The following is an 18040-nucleotide window of genomic DNA, read 5'->3' on the forward strand; positions in this document are numbered from 1 at the left end:
CTGATCGTCTGCTTGTTGAACTCATCGGTGCTTCGTCTTCGGTTTCGCCGTTGAATTATGCTGACTTTCATTAAGCCACAATAATTACTAGAGGCCACTTTTTATATAGAAAGTTTTAGAAGTGCGGAAAGGTGCTACGTACGCATCACGCAAGCGCCTGGCTTTACGTGGCGTCGCTTGCCACGAAAGGGCTTCTAGTGCACGGTAATACCCGCGTACGTTAAGAACGGGAAGCGTGTTGCGCGATCTGGTAGATCAAAATAAAAGCACGTGACGTTGACAGCCAATTCGAGCTCATACAAGTGTGGCAGCCGGATTATGGCCAGATTTCTAGCCACAATAAGGCTGTAGTACGGTACCGCAGCTGTAGTTACTCCAAAACAGAGGGTGGACGCAAGTGCGAGTACAAACGCCAAAACGTTCGCGCTTTCTCACCTGCCGTGCGGTAGGTGCGGCGATCTCTCCTCGGCAATGGTGTAATCAAGTATTCTTTGAGGCCCCTACAGGTGGCGTACCTCAGTTGGGAGGACACAGGCATTCATGCTTTGCCCTGAATAAACGAGAGCTACGAGAGAGGCATGACCAGCTCATACGTGCGCACGTACGGATCGCATGCGTACGTACGTAGCGGCCGCATACATATCGCGAAACTTGCGCGCTGCGGTCTGCGCATGCGCACTACGCAATACGCGGCGTTCTTACGTACGCAACGCCGCCACGTACGCAACGTACGCAGTGCTGAAACTCTCTAATACCTCAACGCTGCAATGGGTTGTTCGCTAGAACTTCAATGTTCCCATTTTACATAACCGCCTGACTCCACTAATTAAAAGTTTAATTAATTGAACTTTCTTAATTGTTGTCCCAAATGATGTCTTTAACCAGATTAAGATGCCTGCCGCTACAAAAAAAGCAATTAGACAGTTATGGTTTAGCGGGCTTAGCGGAATAGCGGGATAGAAATGCGCATGAGCAGTAAGCTAAACGGCCCGTAGCGCTTACCGTACGCACGCTTTTTTTTTCAGATTTAGCTTAGCGTGTTTGCGTGGTTAACGTAGTGTACGTAAAACATGGCGGCGCTTTTGGACGTCCGTAGGCCTAACTAGAAGATCGGGGTACACAAACCTGCAACATAAAAATTTGCGCTTTTGGTTGGTGGTTCATATGTATTTACTTTTATTGTTACTAAAAAGTAGTAATATTGCTGCGTGCGGGGATACAGGCGAGCATTCTCAGGTTTTCTCGTTTCACTTTTTTTTTCACGCATTCAGCCTCGACTAAGTGACGCCACCGTCACACCTTGGGCACGTAAACGCTATCTCGCCAAGATAGAACGCGCTGTCCGCAACGAACGTTTGCGGCACGGTAACGCGATTCCCTTGAACCCCGCTATCACGCTAATGCTCAAGTATAAATGTCTGTTATGAAGGCAGCAAGCAAATACCGCATATCCTGATTTTTGAGGATTTTAGGACACATTTCTTGAAAGACCCTGTATATAGTCTAAGAAAAAATCGAGTATTTGGGGAGTATTTCTGCCACACAACAATAATCGTCATCTGGCTTGATCGCGTTTCCTTTTTTTGAAAGCCCGGCTCTCGCCACTTTCCTATCAAGAATGCTATGTCACGCTAATAGCGCGCGCGCCGTTCGTGACCGGTAAGTGCCGGGACCACGGTGATAACGCGAGAAAAGTGCGCGAGGTGGATGACGATTATCGTTGTGTGTCAGAAATACTCCCCAAACACTTGATTTTTTCTTAGAGTCTAGATATAAATGAGTGTGTGTGTGCGTGTGCGTGCGTGTGTGTCTGTCTGTCAGTAAAGTTGAAAGTTGGGCGAGTTTGTGATAGTTTGTGATAGAAAGCGGTCGTCCTGTCTTTCTTCGTTCCTTGCCGTGCCTTGTCTAAGTGCGCTGCTTCCCACGTAAACGTGTGTGTGTGTGTGTGTGTGTGTGTGTGTGTGTGTGTGTGTGTGTGTGTGTGTGTGTGTGTGTGTGTGTGTGTGTGTGTGTGTGTGTGTGTGTGTGTGTGTGTGTGTGTGTGTGTGTGTGTGTGTGTGTGTGTGTGTGTGTGTGTGTGTGTGTGTGTGTGTGTGTGTGTGTGTGTGTGTGTGTGTGTGTGTGTGTGTGTGTGTGTGTGTGTGTGTGTGTGTGTGTGTGTGTGTGTGTGTAACTGCATCACGAGCAACACGCATACCTTTTTTCAGCTCCAGGAGCACCGAAGGATATCTTGCTGCAGCCGCAGCCACAAGCAAACCAGAGTAGTGTGGGAGAGCGGAACGTAACCATCCTCGCACCACAGTCTTGGAACTCTATTCCACTCGGCTTTCGTCTGCGATTGGAACGCACGGAGCAAGAAAACGAACCAGCTAAGGATTTCGATTTGCCTGACCGTACGCCGAGAAGCGAGGAAGCCCTCGACGTCAAGCTGCCTTTGAAGCCTGGACGTGAATACACACTGTTTGCCAGCGCGCGTGGAGTTGGAGACTTCGGGGAAGTTCTCGTAGGTCCAGAGACATCGGTCACATTGGAAACAGATCCTCTGGGTGAGCCTATATCAATCATACCCTTAATAAAACACCGTAATGTGACTGGTACAAAACAGCTGGGAGCTCTTTCTGAAGGGAATGAAGATTGCTTAAAGTGAACTATATTTGAAGAAGAAATAAAGTGGCACAGTGTTCATGCAAGTATCCCTAATCACGACAGCCGAAATATTTTGTTTTCGCTATTTAACTTTCCGATACCGCCACACAAATCACAGCTTCGGCACATTACACTGATAGCTCACTTTCGTGCCCAGCACTTTCTTTATTCAAGGTGCCCCAGCTAACTCTAGCCAGAGTTTAAAAATATGCCGACCCAATTTATGATAACATTACCGAGTGCAAATTGCTGACTATTGCGTGCAGTAAGTCGCACTTTTTTGTGTTCTACTTAATTGCTTATTTAGACATGTTTACTTCACCAACTTTTGAAGCAACGACGCTGGGCAAAAAATACTAATGCCAAGTTGTACATCGGGTTGCAAAACATCTGATTAGACAGTTTAGAACTTTACATCAATTAAATATTATTGTTTTTCTGCTTACCACAGATTCCCGCAACACAAAAGAAAATACCACGTGACATCTGCACTTGCACCCCTATGCACGCCGTGACTGCAGTGCTCCCTCTTCATTTTGCTGGCCCTCTAACAGCAAGTGGACAGGGAAACATGGTTCATGCATTGCACGAGTTTGTCAAAAAGAGGCAGAACTCTCAACCACCGATAGTTTATGCAAATCTAAGCTGCTATGTTTTTGCAAGAGAGCGAAATCCAAACATGCCCGGCATGCAAGTGTTCCCTTTAACAGTGCAATCTAACACACGCCTCTCTTCCGGAAATATTGCTAGCTTACAAAACCCTAATCCGACACAAATTAGAGTATGCTTGTTCTGCCAGGGATCCCCCTGAACGCGTTCTAACCGATCTAATTGAATCAATAGAAAACCATGCCGTCAGATTTATTTATTCTGATTACTCGTACACTACTAAACCCTAAAGAAAAAAGCAGGTCTGCCGAGTCTTCAGATGCGCCGCGAAATTGGAAGGCTTTCACTTTATCATAAACTTTTTCATGTTTTGCCTAAGTGTTCTCCCATCAATCCAGCTCACCGCATCTCTCAACGCATCAGCCCTGAGAAAGCCGTATACCGTCCCCGTGCCCGCACCGGCACGCACTTGCAATCATTTTTTGTCACTGGAACATTCTTCCCTCAGACATCGTCCTTCACGTCAATCATGCCCGTTTCAAATACGCATTTGAGTCATACTTTGTAAACATTAACTAACTTGTTTGTTTCTCAAACCCCTCATGTAAAACCCTGTGTACAGGGTCCTTGAGGTATTTTCGTTAAATAAATAAATAAATAAATAAATAAATAAATAAATAAATAAACAAACATCAAGGTGACGGTGATAGCAAAAATACGCCGCGTGCTTCCATATAACTGCTATCGCTATAAAAACATCTTCTACTTAAAAATTAGCAAATATGAGAGATGACATACATGCCATGAACTTTCATGTCATCACCTGTCATTCATGTTCGTCATACATGACGCCATTTGTCGGACGCTTGAGTATATAGCAACGTGATGAAAAAATCCACCATCACGTCACGATGGCGCCTTGTCATGAATGTCATGACGTACGAGACTTTCGTACGTCGTACGTTCAACATGACATTTATGTTATCCTATTCATGTCATGACCTACAATTCATGTTGGGCATGCACTAATGTCCCGTCACAGCAATTTTCGTTTAGGCGATGTTGATGAAACGACCACGAGAGCGCCAAGACCTTGCCGTGTATGTCATGACGTACATCACATGCAGGACATGATATTCATGTCATGATCGGTAATTTATGTTCCCCGTGCAGGTATGGCATGCTTGTATTGGTATACACCAAATTACTGAAGCGGCCGCGATGACACCAAGACCGCGTAATGTATATAATGATCTGCATGATATGTATGGCATATTTTCATGTTACGACCTGTCATTTAGGTTTGTCCTACTCTCATCTCACGTCACGGCTATTTTGGTATATATCATTTAATGAAACGGCCGCGAGAACACGATGACATAGGCGGCTAGATAGAAAGATACGTTCAACGAGCTTTTGGTTCGACAGCAAATGCTGCGCACAAAAAAAAAGAAAAGCCTCTAGTGATACAAAGTAGTATTCTCGTGAGCAGTATGAGTGGAACACCCGAGCGCGTGGCGAATAGCCTCAAACCCGACGCAGCGTGATTCGCGGTGACCGATGTCGGAAACAAAATGGGAAAGGCAACAAAATGAAACAGCATACGCCCTACGCGACGAAAAGTCTGCTGTGCGAAGTATACCGTATGTACTCGCACAATACTGGCATTCTCTGCATTTAGCTATAGCGTTGGCTCTTTCTTTGCGGATGTAGGAATGGGCCTGTTAAGTTAAAGAGCTCGAGCGCGCTATAGCCGGCCGAATGCGCTCTTCGAAACTTAACGGCTAAAAAGCGACTTCCGGTGCGTGATTACGGGGCGCGCTCTACAAGCTCCAACCATGCATGGTGCACGAGAGCGCGTGCCTGCTATGGCTTCCGGAAACATGACGTGTTTCCGACTCTCTCGACTGATGCAAGTCCGTTCTCCTGGTCCACTCGTTCTTACCGCGGCGTAGCCGGGCGTCTTCTCAGGCGATAATTGAAAACTTCGCATGTTGGCGCCGTTTGAGGTGGGACAAATAAAAAATGACGGGCCGATCATTACTTTCCAGACAAGCAGGAACGTAACCTATTGCCGAATAGTCGCAGTGTGGCGACTTCCCGTCGCTATGTGTACATACTTTTGCAGATTCTCATGTTATTCTCGGACAGGATATGTCTGAGATCAGAAGGAACAGCTTGCATATATAGCATACGTAAGCCGCTGCTGCTGCCTCCGTTGCCGCGCGTCTAGTTCTGCGAGTTCGCCATCGTTTAGCGAGAACTGTAGGAGTTTGTTTACCAGAGGCGCTGCTTCAAAATGCGCGCGAGCTGCGACAGCGGATTCGGAAGCAACATAAGATTCGCCAGATGACGCGTTTATGCACCCGAAAGCAGCCGGCGAAAATCGCCGTTAAGAGGCGCCGCACTCGAGCGCACTCAAGCGTGCTCAAGTGCGCTCGAGGGGAGCCCCACAATTTTCACCCACTGCGGTTATGTCATTTTTCCAAATCCGCGTGCGATTCACCAGCCGGCACAGACATTTTTATTTTCCTACCTGCCACAGTTAAACTCAACGGTCCACAGAATGCAAAGTCTTTATGCTGCTGATTTTCTTCATCACTATATTTTACCTAATAATCATTAGTAAATTGTTTTCCGAGGTTCGCGATGTCATAACCTGATTTCACTCGTTCTTCATGTTTTTTTGGTCATGTTTTTCCGCTGAACTTGCCTTGCATTTTGTTTTATGTAATCTGTCCTCCTCATTATATTCTGTTTGAATTTCTTGTGTTTACTTTCTTGTGTTCTTCCCTGTTGCTATAACGTTTTGTTTATATTTTTGGCATTTTACTACTTCTAATCGCCTGTACATTTTTTGTATTTATTATTGCTATGATACCCTGGATTCATCTAATTGATGATTATATCATTGATTGATTGTTTCATGCCTTGGCAGCTCCCGCTAACTTATCGGCTGGTACCATCGACCCAACCAGCGTTATGATCTCCTGGCAGGCTGCGAGCCCTGCCCGAAGATTTATGGTGAGTACAGTGTGATGGCCATTAAGCCGACAATGCTATAAGTGATACTAATCGTCCATTTCCCATTTAAAACTCTGCCAAATTGTAGGCTGGGGCAAAAAAAAATTACTGCTCCAAACTCCAGCGCAGAAGAAGTACCACTTAATTCACGCGCTGACCCAAATACCAAAAGTCGTATGACTAGCATACTAACCTTGTTAAGAAAATGCTATTTGCTTCATGCGTACAAATATAGCATGCTACTTTTTAAAAATGGATCCATGTTTACTGTGAGAGCCGTATATTGAACGAACTTTTATTAACGAACGCAATATTGTAGTTGACGGGTAAGTAATTTAGAGATAGTGAAAGAGGAGCTGGTGTGCTAAGGTCAACGTGTGATAAGGAAAATGTCGCTGCATTCGAATGTTCCTGTCAGTCGCAGAAACGATCATAGGCGAACCCAGAGCGGTGAGTCGGCAAAGGCAAGTCTTCGCCGTAGCGTAAGAAATTAATCGCCATGTGCAATCGAAATCGCCCGAAAATTTACCGTTCAGCTGCCCAGGAGAAACTGCACAGCGGTTATCGTCCGGCATATATGCCAGGGTGCGTCGGAGTGTATCAAATATCATCCAAACGGCAGCGAGAAACGTAGCGTATATCGTAGCCCATAAGCGGTCGTATGCTGCGGAGCTTCGGTGAGATAGTGCAAGCGAACAACGGCGTCAGAGACGTACTACGACAGCGACACGGCCGCGCGACGAAGTCAGTAGCGAGGAAGAGATTAAAGGGACACCAAAGAGCAAAATGATTTTTCTCGCATTAGTAAAGTAGTCTTCCACGATACCAAAAACACCGCGCTTGCTGCGAGAAGACGCTTAATAAGCGAGAAAACGTGCAAAACGAAAATACAGGTGGCGACGCCACCTTGGAATTCCCGCACCATTTGCCGTGACGTCACGTATTTTTGACGGCGCCTGCTTGGGCCTAGGTAATTTCTAATCGGTTAAATCGAAGTACATTGTCCTCTGAGGGGGCCAGAGACTTGACATAACTAGTTTGTGGAAATTTCATCAAGCCAGTGGCGCCAAAACACGTTATATGCTCTTTGAAATCTTTTACGTCACGAATTACAAAGTTCGGCGCGAAATTAAAAAATGAAACTCTGAACTTGGTTTCCTCCTCTAATAATAAACCCATGGTGGTGAAATAAACTACACAAGAGTTCTCCGAGCACACTTCATCAATCTAAACCAATTCATTGTTTCTCTTTAGTTTCCCTTTAAGGGGGTGGCACATGGAATCAGAGACGGCGTTGAAGCACCCCTCGTTTAAACGCCCCTCGTTGAAAAATGTGAATATGTCTGAGCCATATGAATGCCTTGTGTTTTCCAGCACCGTGATTAGTAATCCCCAAGAGCGACGTGCCTACGAGGAAAGGCGAAGGGAACAACAACAGGAACGTCAATGGCGCCAGCGGGCGCCTCTGGGAAACGCAAGCAGTTAATGAAATAATAAAAAAAAAGTCTTAGGGCCTTCATATTTTGATACGAGACGGCTTATATTGCCCCTGAAGAAATGTATTTCCGTTTAGAAGCAATTCATTTGTGCTTGGAAATGAAGCCGACTTTAAGGGAATCGGCTGATTGGTTTTTGTAAGCTACTTTTCCCACTTGGTATTTTGTTGTGAAAGCCTACTCCTAACCTCGATAGCGGTGTCGTCATCGATGTGTCGCGACTAGACTGGCCTTTGATACCAGTCTAGCCTCCATCGTATCACCTCTGTGCCGTGTACTAAGCAGATTCACTGGTCATCCACCTTCACAGAGTGCAATGGCTCACAGGTTCTTGCTTTAAGAGCAGATAACTCTAGGGGCCCGGGCTGTCGTGTGCTGCCGTGTGTTGTCTTCGTATGCTGTCAGCTCATGTGGTTGCTTGGCGTCAAGCAGGCAAAACTATGTATAGCATAACTATGTGCAGCCTAGCCATGTATAGTATAGTATAGCAAGGGGGCGAGAAAGGGAAGGGAAGGTGAGGAGGAGGGAAAGAATAGGGAGAGGGTAAAGCACAGCATAGTCATGTATGGCGTCACGCAGTCAAAACCATGTATACACAGCCCATAGAGTTTCTTACAATAATACCTAGAGGGGAATCTGGCGCTAGTGTCTACGTGGGCTCCTTGAGCGGCGCTTCAACCACCATGGGAATGATGGGAAGTACAGGCTTCGGATTTGCTCGGATGGATTAGGTTCTTGAGATTCGCAACACTTGTTTGCCGAGTGTAAAACAAAGTGATATGAAGTTATTTCCAATTAAAACTTTGTTCATTCTTTTGTGCGTAAAACGTATTGCGAAAAGTTTGCGTGACCGTGCGATGGAACTCAAATCTGGACAAATTCAACCACCAGGGTATGCATTGCTCTGCAATTGTGTTCCAGATTTGGCATCACAATATAATGAATTATTTTCTTTACAACACTTAAAACAAGCGCGCTTGTCTTTGCCTTGAAAGTACGCATTTCTATTTATGGAAATGACAGTAGCATATTGAGTGAGAAACACTTAACGTATCATCTGCTGCGATGCCAGGTGCGTCTGTCCAAGTGGTCTGCCCACAACGCATCTCTCGTTTTGTTGTGAAGTGAAGTCAGAGGAGCGTGGCGGAGCGTCTACTTAGCTTCGCCGTCGTTTTGCAGCCGATTTAAAGGAGTTTTGACCAGTAGCGCTTATCACAAAACGTGAACTCTATGCAATTTCCCGCGCTGCGATGGGACGCTACATCTATGCGCAGCGGTGAGTGCACGACGCTTTGCTAAAACTGTCATATACAACCTGTAAAGCTGCAACATCGCAGCAAACCAAGAGATCTAGCGGTCTACAGCCTCTTTGAACAAAAAAGGCACTGCTTGAGTGCTTTGCAACGCACCCCACTACCCAGGCCTCGCGAAGAACGAAACTGAAACTGTCGAAAAAGATCCGTAGACAGTTCGCTAGTTAACGCAATGCAATCCGAAGCCTGTACTTCCCATCATTCCCATGGTAGTTGAACGATCGCATCGCCAGTTTCCTCTCTAGGTTATTGTATGAAACTCTATGGCACAGCCATTTATAGCATAGCCATGTGTAGAAAGATGTAGCGAGGGGCTGGAAAGGGAAAGGGGATGAGGAGGAGGGAAAGAAGGAATAGGAGGGTAAAGCATAGCATAGCCGTGTGTAGTACAGTATAGGAGAAGTTGGAAATGGAGGTGAGGGTGAGGAGGAGTGAGCTGAGAGAGGAAGAAGGAAAGGAGGAGCGGGAAGATAAAGCACAGTATAGCCATCTGTAGTGCCGTATAGCAAGAGATGGGAAAGGAAAGTGAGGGTGAGGAGGAAGGAAATGAGGAGTGGGAAGTAGAGCATAACATAGCCGTGTACAGAGTACAGTATAGTGATGCAAGAGGGTGGAACAGGGGAGTGAAGGTGAGGAGGAGTGATGTGAGGTTGAGAAGGAGGGAAAGGAGCAGGGGAGAGGGCAAACCATAGCATAGCGGTGTATACGGTGGTATAGCAAGACGGTGGAAAAGGGAAGTGAGAGTGAACACGAGAAATGTGAGAATGAGGGTGGGTAGAGCGTAGCATAGGCCGTGTATAGTACAGTATAGCAGGAGGAAAGGGAAGTGAGGCAGAGGAGGAGGGAAAGGAGGAGGCTAGAAGGCGCCACTGCATCACAGGTGAAGACTTTCTTTCCGTCATGGACGCCGAGCAGGCTGCACGTCTGGAACGCCAGAGCCCCCTTGTCCGTGAACGCCAGCCTCGCTGAAGGGCAGGCGAACCACTGCTCCGCACTTCCTACAGCTTTCACGTTGAGTGCAACTGCATAAATGTTTTTCTGACACTTCACGTAACGTAACCTTTCAGTTTTATTATAGGTAGCCGCCGTCCCCATGTTCTATCCAGCCATCGTCTTTCATGTTCTATCCAGCCATCGTCAGCCGCTAGGACTGCCCAACGAAAGGACCATCACTCGATCATGAAAATGCGCGCTGGGAATTCAATTTCCTTGAAGTCGGAATAATAATGAAATGTAAAACTTTGGATATCGACCTTACGCGTCGTAAAGCAGATCGCTTTTAGTCCGACTACACGAAATATTAAATCAACAGCCTTAGATGCCTCATCAAACGCGAAAATTTGACCTTCGACGTCGGCGGCGTGAACACGAGTGATGCAAAAAATGATCACATGATAACGTCACCATATGGCGTCATGATGATGCCACAGATGGACAAATTTAGTGATGTCTGTACGACGTCACATAGCGGGGCATGACATCTTCGCTAGGTTAAATATGGGCCGATCACGGAGGCAGTGCATAACCAGGTGAGGTGCAGAAAGCTTGCAGTGCCTCCGATCCTAGAAGCAGTACGCAAAGCACGTTAGGTGCAGAAATATCTCGGAGGGTTGCGAGGGAAGTTCAATACATCGACTGGGAAGAAAAAGAAGATGGCTTTCGCCTTCCAGTCGTCTTAGGTGAGTACATAAGGCACCCTGTGAGTTTTTCAATGCGGCAGCCATAGCAAGTGGGCTTCTTCCCAATTGTATGGACACTCTTGGTAGTTTTTTGCCGTCGCCGTCATGCTTAGTATATCTATATATAGTACTTTGGGTATGAAGATCGATGGGTCCGGTACGATAGATGGGTGAAAAGAAGGACTCACGTACGAAATGTAGTTTTATTAACATTTCGGCTGGTGGGCCAGCCTTCGTATGTATATATACATATATATATATATATATATATATATATATATATATATATATATATATATAGAGAGAGAGAGAGAGAGAGAGAGAGAGGGGCCCCAAAGCACTACAATTAACAAGAAATATCTTCTGAAGCGCGCGACTGGAGATTCGAACCTACGACCCCTTGCAGCGCAGCGCGCCGCGTTAAACACCGCCACGCAGTATACATTCTGCGACGTACTAACGTCGAGCTATTTATATGCAACGCTTACTGCTGGCAGTACGCAGAGCTCGGAGATGCTTCTGCGTGTTCACTATCGCCCGCTAGATGGCTCGAAGGGCCCGCTTGAAAGGTCGTCGCCCCACTCGACTAGGGATGTGCGCGTGCCTCCTACATGTACAGCGAAGATCGTTTTTGAAGGTAATCGGGCGAGCGTCGACGAAGACCTACAACAGCTCCATAGCTGAGAATCCTCTTTCGAAGAGAGGGAAGTATCAGGCAAGCTTCACTGACCCCCGTATTCTAGAACGTCCCTTCAGTCAACGCTTCACGTTGACTTGAGAAACTCGATGGGAGCGCCGTCTCTAGGCATAACGAGTCACTACGTATCAGCGATAATCTGCAGCAATTCTTGAGAAGCGCGGCGTTATTTTCAGTCGAGCAGCAACGCTGTGCTCCACTCGGTCAAGTGAAGGATGATAAACTTCGAGTCGTGGCTTGTTTCAGAATGCGGGGGGCACTCTTTTTGCTGTTCCTTAAGTTGCGATCACTCCTGTCAAAGGAAGGCGCATTTCTATGTCTTTTTTTATGACGATGCGATATGTTTCGCGCAACTTAGCAAGCAGTTCGAATGACAAACATCAGCTTTACCACATCTTCCCCATTGATTTCGCTATCGTCCGCAGAGATAAGTGCCCAGAAAATATACGCTTGATCGCAACGAATGAAAAGCTTAAAATGGAGAGAAACAGTGGAAAATTTGTCGTCGGCTCAATTGTTGCTGCACGGAAGAGCCAACGAGGGATAGAAGAATGCGTAACCTTCGTTTTCGTTGTTCCGAAACGTGCCGCTACGACCCTGAGCAGCTAGGCTGGTCGACACTCGCGCGATAACCTTCAAATCGCGCTAGACGGTACTTTCGCCTACAGGGTGTGCTCGCCCGTGCTCGCGCGCTCATTTCGTAAGGGTGGAGGTTTGTACGTCTTGTGATTTCACCGCAAAGTCTGCGTTGAAGCTACAGACCGCAAGAAGGTCGCTTCGCTCTATGCAGCGACCGCGTTTGCGAAAAGAGTGAGCTGCTAGCTAGAAGAGTCAAAACAGGGGCTAGTCGGTTGCGCATAGTCTACACTTGCAGCGCACTGCTCAAGCAAAAAGAAGCGACCCCTGTGACAGTTGTTAGTTCGCGCTCGTCCTGTGTATACCTGTGCGTTCCTTTCGTGCGCCCCTTTTATGTGTTTTTGAGCAGCGCGCTGCATCGAGCTGTGCCAGTTGTTAGCTCGCGCTCGTCCTGTGTGTATTCTTTTCGTGCGTCCTTTGTGCTTGAGCAGCGCGCTACAAGTTTCGAGCTGTTTGCTGTTCTTCTTGTGACATTCCAATTTGTTGCTATCACATTAATTGCTTCGCCCATGCGGCGAAACTGACCTTTTTTGCATCGTCGGTAGGACGCATTCGTATGCTTGAGTTCAGCTCACATTGGACAAGCATGGGCGCGTGGCCTAGTGGTCGAGGCACTCATTTTCGGCCCGGGGGGCCCGGTTTCAAACTCTATACGCAGAAAGAAAATATATTTCGTCTCATTTGATTTATTTGGTGCGCCCTAGCTATGAGTGAAGAGAGTATTTGGGGTAGCGCTTATGTGTTTTTCCGCGGCGGTGGGTTTTTTGGAACACCACCAGCTTCACAGATTAGTCATTACAAGTTCCGCTTTAAAAAAATCCGGCAGATGCCACGCATTGTGGGACTCGATTTCGTGGGAAGCAGTCAGCGAGCAGCTGCCTATGCAGAAATTTCGCTTTGATCCAAGCGTTACGTGATGCATCGGTGTCTTTGTGTAAATTTATTAATTGTCCGCAGATTGTGGGCCGTCCAGCCACGTCGACTACACTAGCGTCTTAATGGTAGCTCATGGTCCGACGTAACGTCGGCACTCACGTTAGAGCAGAGATGTGAGTTTTATCGCAACGAAGCGCATGCTACAGCTCGATGATGTGCATAGAATAAGTAGCGTTCGTCGGCGTATTCGATCAAAGTTTCACTATAGCTAGCGTAGTCAATGTTTACTACATTGTTACAAAAGCAGATAGCCAACACTGAAACCACAATTGGCGTTGCCTCGACATAGCGTTTGTGGGGGGTCTTCTTCCTAAAAAGTTCGCAGTACTTGCAGTACTGGCGTGGCTCTGTGGTAGGATACTTGACTGCCATGCAGAATGCCTGGGTTCGATTCCAGCTCTAGCTGCGATTTTTATTCGTTGCTTCCATCGGGATTTCTCGCTATCAGACAACTCCGTCAACCCTGGCGCCGGGTTTTCTCCGATGCGAGCTCGTTAACGTTTTCGCATTAAATTCCCGAAGTCTATTCACGCTGTTCCTGTGTCGACATACATGTATGTTGTGAATCACCGGTGGTGCAGGCTCGCATACCATGGGCCGCTATTCGGGTATGCGCCATACATGACTGCTGGAAAGTGTTTCATGACGTACGCGGCAGGTTATAACCGTAATTGATGTCATGACCTGTGAATCGTGTTCGTTATACACTCATGTCTTAGTATGCCAATTATAGTACCTAACAAGTTGAGGAGACGACCACAAGAGGGCCAGGACGTAGACAGATAGATAGATAGATAGATAAATAGATAGAAAATGTCAAATTGTCCTTGGTTCGCTATGAAATGCATCGCACTTAAAAGAACTGCAGGAAGCTTTTCTGCCGTGTAAGAAGTTTTCAAAGGTGTATCTTATATGATATACTACAGTTCTAACTATAGGACTTGTTTAAGAAGGGCAGCGCAAAGACACAAAGATAAAGAGACAGAGTAGACGGCACGGGCGTTGGTACGGTGTTTCTTCGTCCTTGTGTCTTTGCGCTGCCCTCCCTAAGCAAGACCGATCATGCACCAACTAGCCCAAACCAAAGTCCTGGTCCTGCTTTAACTATAGGCTATAAAGGAAGCACCTTACGGCAAAAATTATCGAATGAATATCATGCACGTGATGGACTTCAGATAAACTTTGAGAACCTGAGTTTTTTACATGCACCTAAATCGAAGTACACACGTGTAATTGCATTCTCGTAGCTGCGTAAGTTACACGACGGTTGCATTGCTACTTCGAAGGCGCCCGCCATTCCACAGCTGCGCAAGGAACGTTCAGTACTGATCTAGCCGGCGTAACTGACCAAAAGGTCGTCGTGAACCATATTCGCGGCGTTGTTCAAAGGATCACCCATAGACAAACATCGAGCATAATGCAGAAAAAGAAGCTCCCAGTGCAGTGCACCGTAAGTGAACCGGAGCCTCATAGAGCACATTCAACTTTGGCTGTCGCCGCTCAGCCCACCAGTGCCCAGCGTCTGCGAAATCGAAACAAGCAAACAAACAAACAAAGAAACCATTGTCTCCCCGCACGCGCGAAACCAGGCTGCTGTGACCCATGCGGCCGGCGCCTATTGGCCTTGAGATTGAACAGAGTCAGCACCTAGCGCCGAGTGGATGAAACCCCGTAGTGGGGATGGCTCCTTGCGTCGTCTGCTAGCCACAACGTGCTCGAATGTGTACGAACGTTATGCACGCCCTCAGAGGGCAGCTTATTCCGTTGCGTAAGCAGTCTCAAAAGCTTGTACGTATGTCTGTCTACACAATATACACAAGCATTTCGCCTTCCGAGGATTATATGGACTCCAATAAGTGAGCGCATGCACGTGTCGGTATGGCGCTAGGTGTAATCATCGAACCGTCCATTCGCCAATATCATTTCAATGTGGATGCCACTTTGTCGTTTGGGCACGTTACATAGTGCATTTGGCGTCGTCCTCAACAAATTCAGTATTAAATGCCGAAGTGTCAATGCAGAATTTTAGCGACACCATCTCCTGAAGTTTTGTAAATGTCGAAGTCCTTGGGATACCGCAAAGCATGAATTAGCGTCTGAAAGGGCTGTTTAGCGATCAGAAAGACCTGACGCAATGCACTTGTATATCGGCACACTTGTTGTTAGGGGTGCAATAGCGTGACTATCGTTTAGCAGTTACGCGACGAGCTTTAGCCGTGCAGCCGCTCGAACAAGAACTTAACGCTAACTTGGTTCAGTCGCGCAACACCATTGCTATTGTAGTATAGGCAGAACACAAGGTAAACACGTACACAATAAAACAACACACGCACAGTGCGAAAACACACAACGGTCGCCGCAGGCCAGCCCCTTATTCATTTGCAGATTGCGCTTCTCTCACACATAATAGGAATATTAGGCCGGCTTCGTGCATTAATGTGGCAATGGAGGGCGTTTATATCCCCGTGAGGCTGCAGTCAACGCGCTTTATTTGCTGACAATCGGCTCAAACCACTCGCAGCGGAGCGCGGCTGCGTATATTTGGATAAGCACCGCCGATCGCCTATCCACACTAACGCGGCGATGGTGCTTCCACCAGTAATGTGCTTTGAAAATACGCGGCCCGTGTTATTACGAATGTTGTACTGCTCTCTCATGACTGCATCCATTGACTCTCGCAGATTTCGAGGTTCTCTTACGGACCACGGCAAGAACCCAGTCAGACATCGTCCGACTACGGGCCGCGTTACCTCCCTCCCTCCTACCACCCATATGACCGACACGCTGTTCATGACAACCCCCTCGAAATGTCGAGCGTCGAGATCGACGGAAGTGCAGAAGAATCTTCATCCTACAGGATTCCCCTGTTCGACCTCTTGCCATCTGTAGAGCACAAAGTCGAAGTCAAGGCATGTGGTACAAAAGTATGCAGTAGCGAGGCAACCCTGCTTTTCACAACACCTCCTTCAGGTGAGACAACGCATGCCCAGCAGATCCCTTATCTAGTTAAATTACAGAGCAGGCGGCACTGCAGCGCACAATATAAGAAAAATTGCGAGATTGTTTTGTCACTGATTTTTCGGGAAAACGTAAGGACCAGAATAGAAAAAGGCATCACGTTTAATAAAGTCCAACAATAGCCCACAATTGTGGCCAAGTGTTGTACAACACTTTTTTCAGCTTACAGAAAGCTGAAAAATGGAATTCTCAATTTGTAAGAGTAACTGAGAAACTGAGCCCAAGAGAAATATTCAGTCGACAATTACCGTGAACATACATCTGCATAAAATCACCCTAACCATGCGTATTTCCCTGAGCCAGGTTGATAGGTTCTTCTATGCGTAGATAGCAGATATACTATAGACACCAATGGACAATAATTGGGAATATAGGGGACTTTGGGACTTTTGTAATGTCCACGAGCTGCAACTCACATTGGGAGGTATACTCTCGTGCATGCTCTAGGAACACCTGCTACAATGTGCGCTAGTATGTGTCGCACCAATCCTCTGGCGTTTTGATAAAGGGAATTCAACAGGGTGGCCGGCAGATACACGCTGCAGTGCGAGTACGGGAGCTTTTTGGACAGTAGCCGCGGTAACGTATATGACAAAAGCGCCATATTTAGTGTGGCATTGAATGCATGCGAATCAATATAGCCAACAAAGCTGGTGCGTGGCCGCGCCAACTGGCCAGATGCAAGATATCTGTTCAGAGGATATACTTGCTTGGTATTCGTTTTCTGAGATCATGAGCAGGGTACCCACCATAATGAGCTCTGTCATTCGAACTATGGGCAGTCCGGCTGGCCGAAGACGCCACCAAGACTCAAGGTATAGCTGCCGCCAGAGGAAGGGGGGCTCTGATACGGCTAGACTCCCGGCCCTCGCCTCCCTTGATCCCACCAAGGACACATAACAAGGTTTCGTCTCTCTCTCTCGAATGCGCGGAAAGGCGACACCAGCCGTATTTTGCACGGACCATTAAGTGCAAGCCAAGGAGGCGATCATATGACCGTGCGCTACTTAGCATCATGAATAAACACATTTTGTTCTACTCTTCATGCTGCCGCTTAACGGAGAGATGACACTATGGCAGCACTAGTCCACCGCGGACTATCGTTGGAGCAGGATTAATCGATCTTCGCGCTGTTCGTTTCCCTCTTCTCTTTTTAGCGTGTTTTGCTTCTTGTAATCAGAAACGACGCGAAGCATGCCAATAGTTTTAGTGCTTTTGAGGCCTCTTCTGCAGTCACTGATTTCTCTTTAGAAATCTACCATGCGTTCTTTGCACATGCGTGAATGTGCCAAGATCTCCAACCCATACCGTCGTAATTCGCCAGTTGTTCTCTCGGCCCACGCTACGTGGTGAACACACAATGCATCACACCACCGCGGTAAGCGAGCTCTTGCGGAAGGGTAATACATACATGGATATCCAATGCTTAGAGCCTCGTAGGTGCGTGCTATCTTTCATTATGCGGGCGCGAACGAAATTTTTCATTTCGTGTGCACATGGTTCATGGCGCTATGCCACCTGTCTCTGCGACCGCTGTGAGTGGGTACTATCGACACGAGAAGGATATCATTTGCTGACAGCGCTCTATAGCAGTGGTAGATATCGGAGCGTGAATTAGAGTGGTCCTTACGTTAATATAATGCTATAATTTATCCGTATGGATGTCTTAATGAGCAGCATAATTTAACTGAACATTTGAACTCAGCTAATATATAATGGATCCTGGATAACGTGCTGTTGGGTTGTGTTTCCTTTGCCACGAATCGCTGACAGCCGCCTTCTGTTGTCATATGTGTTTCGTATAAAAATATGGTCATTTGTAACCTGTAGCGCGTGTAGGAATTAGGAATATGGTAAAATTGTGTGTTTCACATCCATCAAGTCAAATGATAATAACTTGCCGCAAAAAACGCTGTTATCTCAGTTAAGTAGACATCAGTTCATTTTTGCCCCGCCGCGGTGGTCTAGTGGTTATGGCGCTCGACT

At 46.9% G+C, this 18040-nt stretch overlaps 1 protein-coding gene across 1 annotated transcript in view; it reads left to right on the forward strand.

The window, feature by feature from the left end:
* The window catches only part of LOC119386130 (uncharacterized), a 128432-nt gene that overhangs the window by 67303 nt on the left and 43089 nt on the right, over positions 1-18040 (forward strand). The window contains exons 4-6 of the mRNA XM_037653477.2: positions 2208-2546; positions 6194-6279; positions 15718-16006. Coding sequence (XP_037509405.2) covers positions 2208-2546; positions 6194-6279; positions 15718-16006 — 714 coding nt within the window. The remainder of the gene's footprint in view (positions 1-2207; positions 2547-6193; positions 6280-15717; positions 16007-18040) is intronic.

This window comes from Rhipicephalus sanguineus, chromosome 1, assembly GCF_013339695.2.
Source record: "Rhipicephalus sanguineus isolate Rsan-2018 chromosome 1, BIME_Rsan_1.4, whole genome shotgun sequence".
Classification (NCBI taxonomy): domain Eukaryota; kingdom Metazoa; phylum Arthropoda; class Arachnida; order Ixodida; family Ixodidae; genus Rhipicephalus; species Rhipicephalus sanguineus.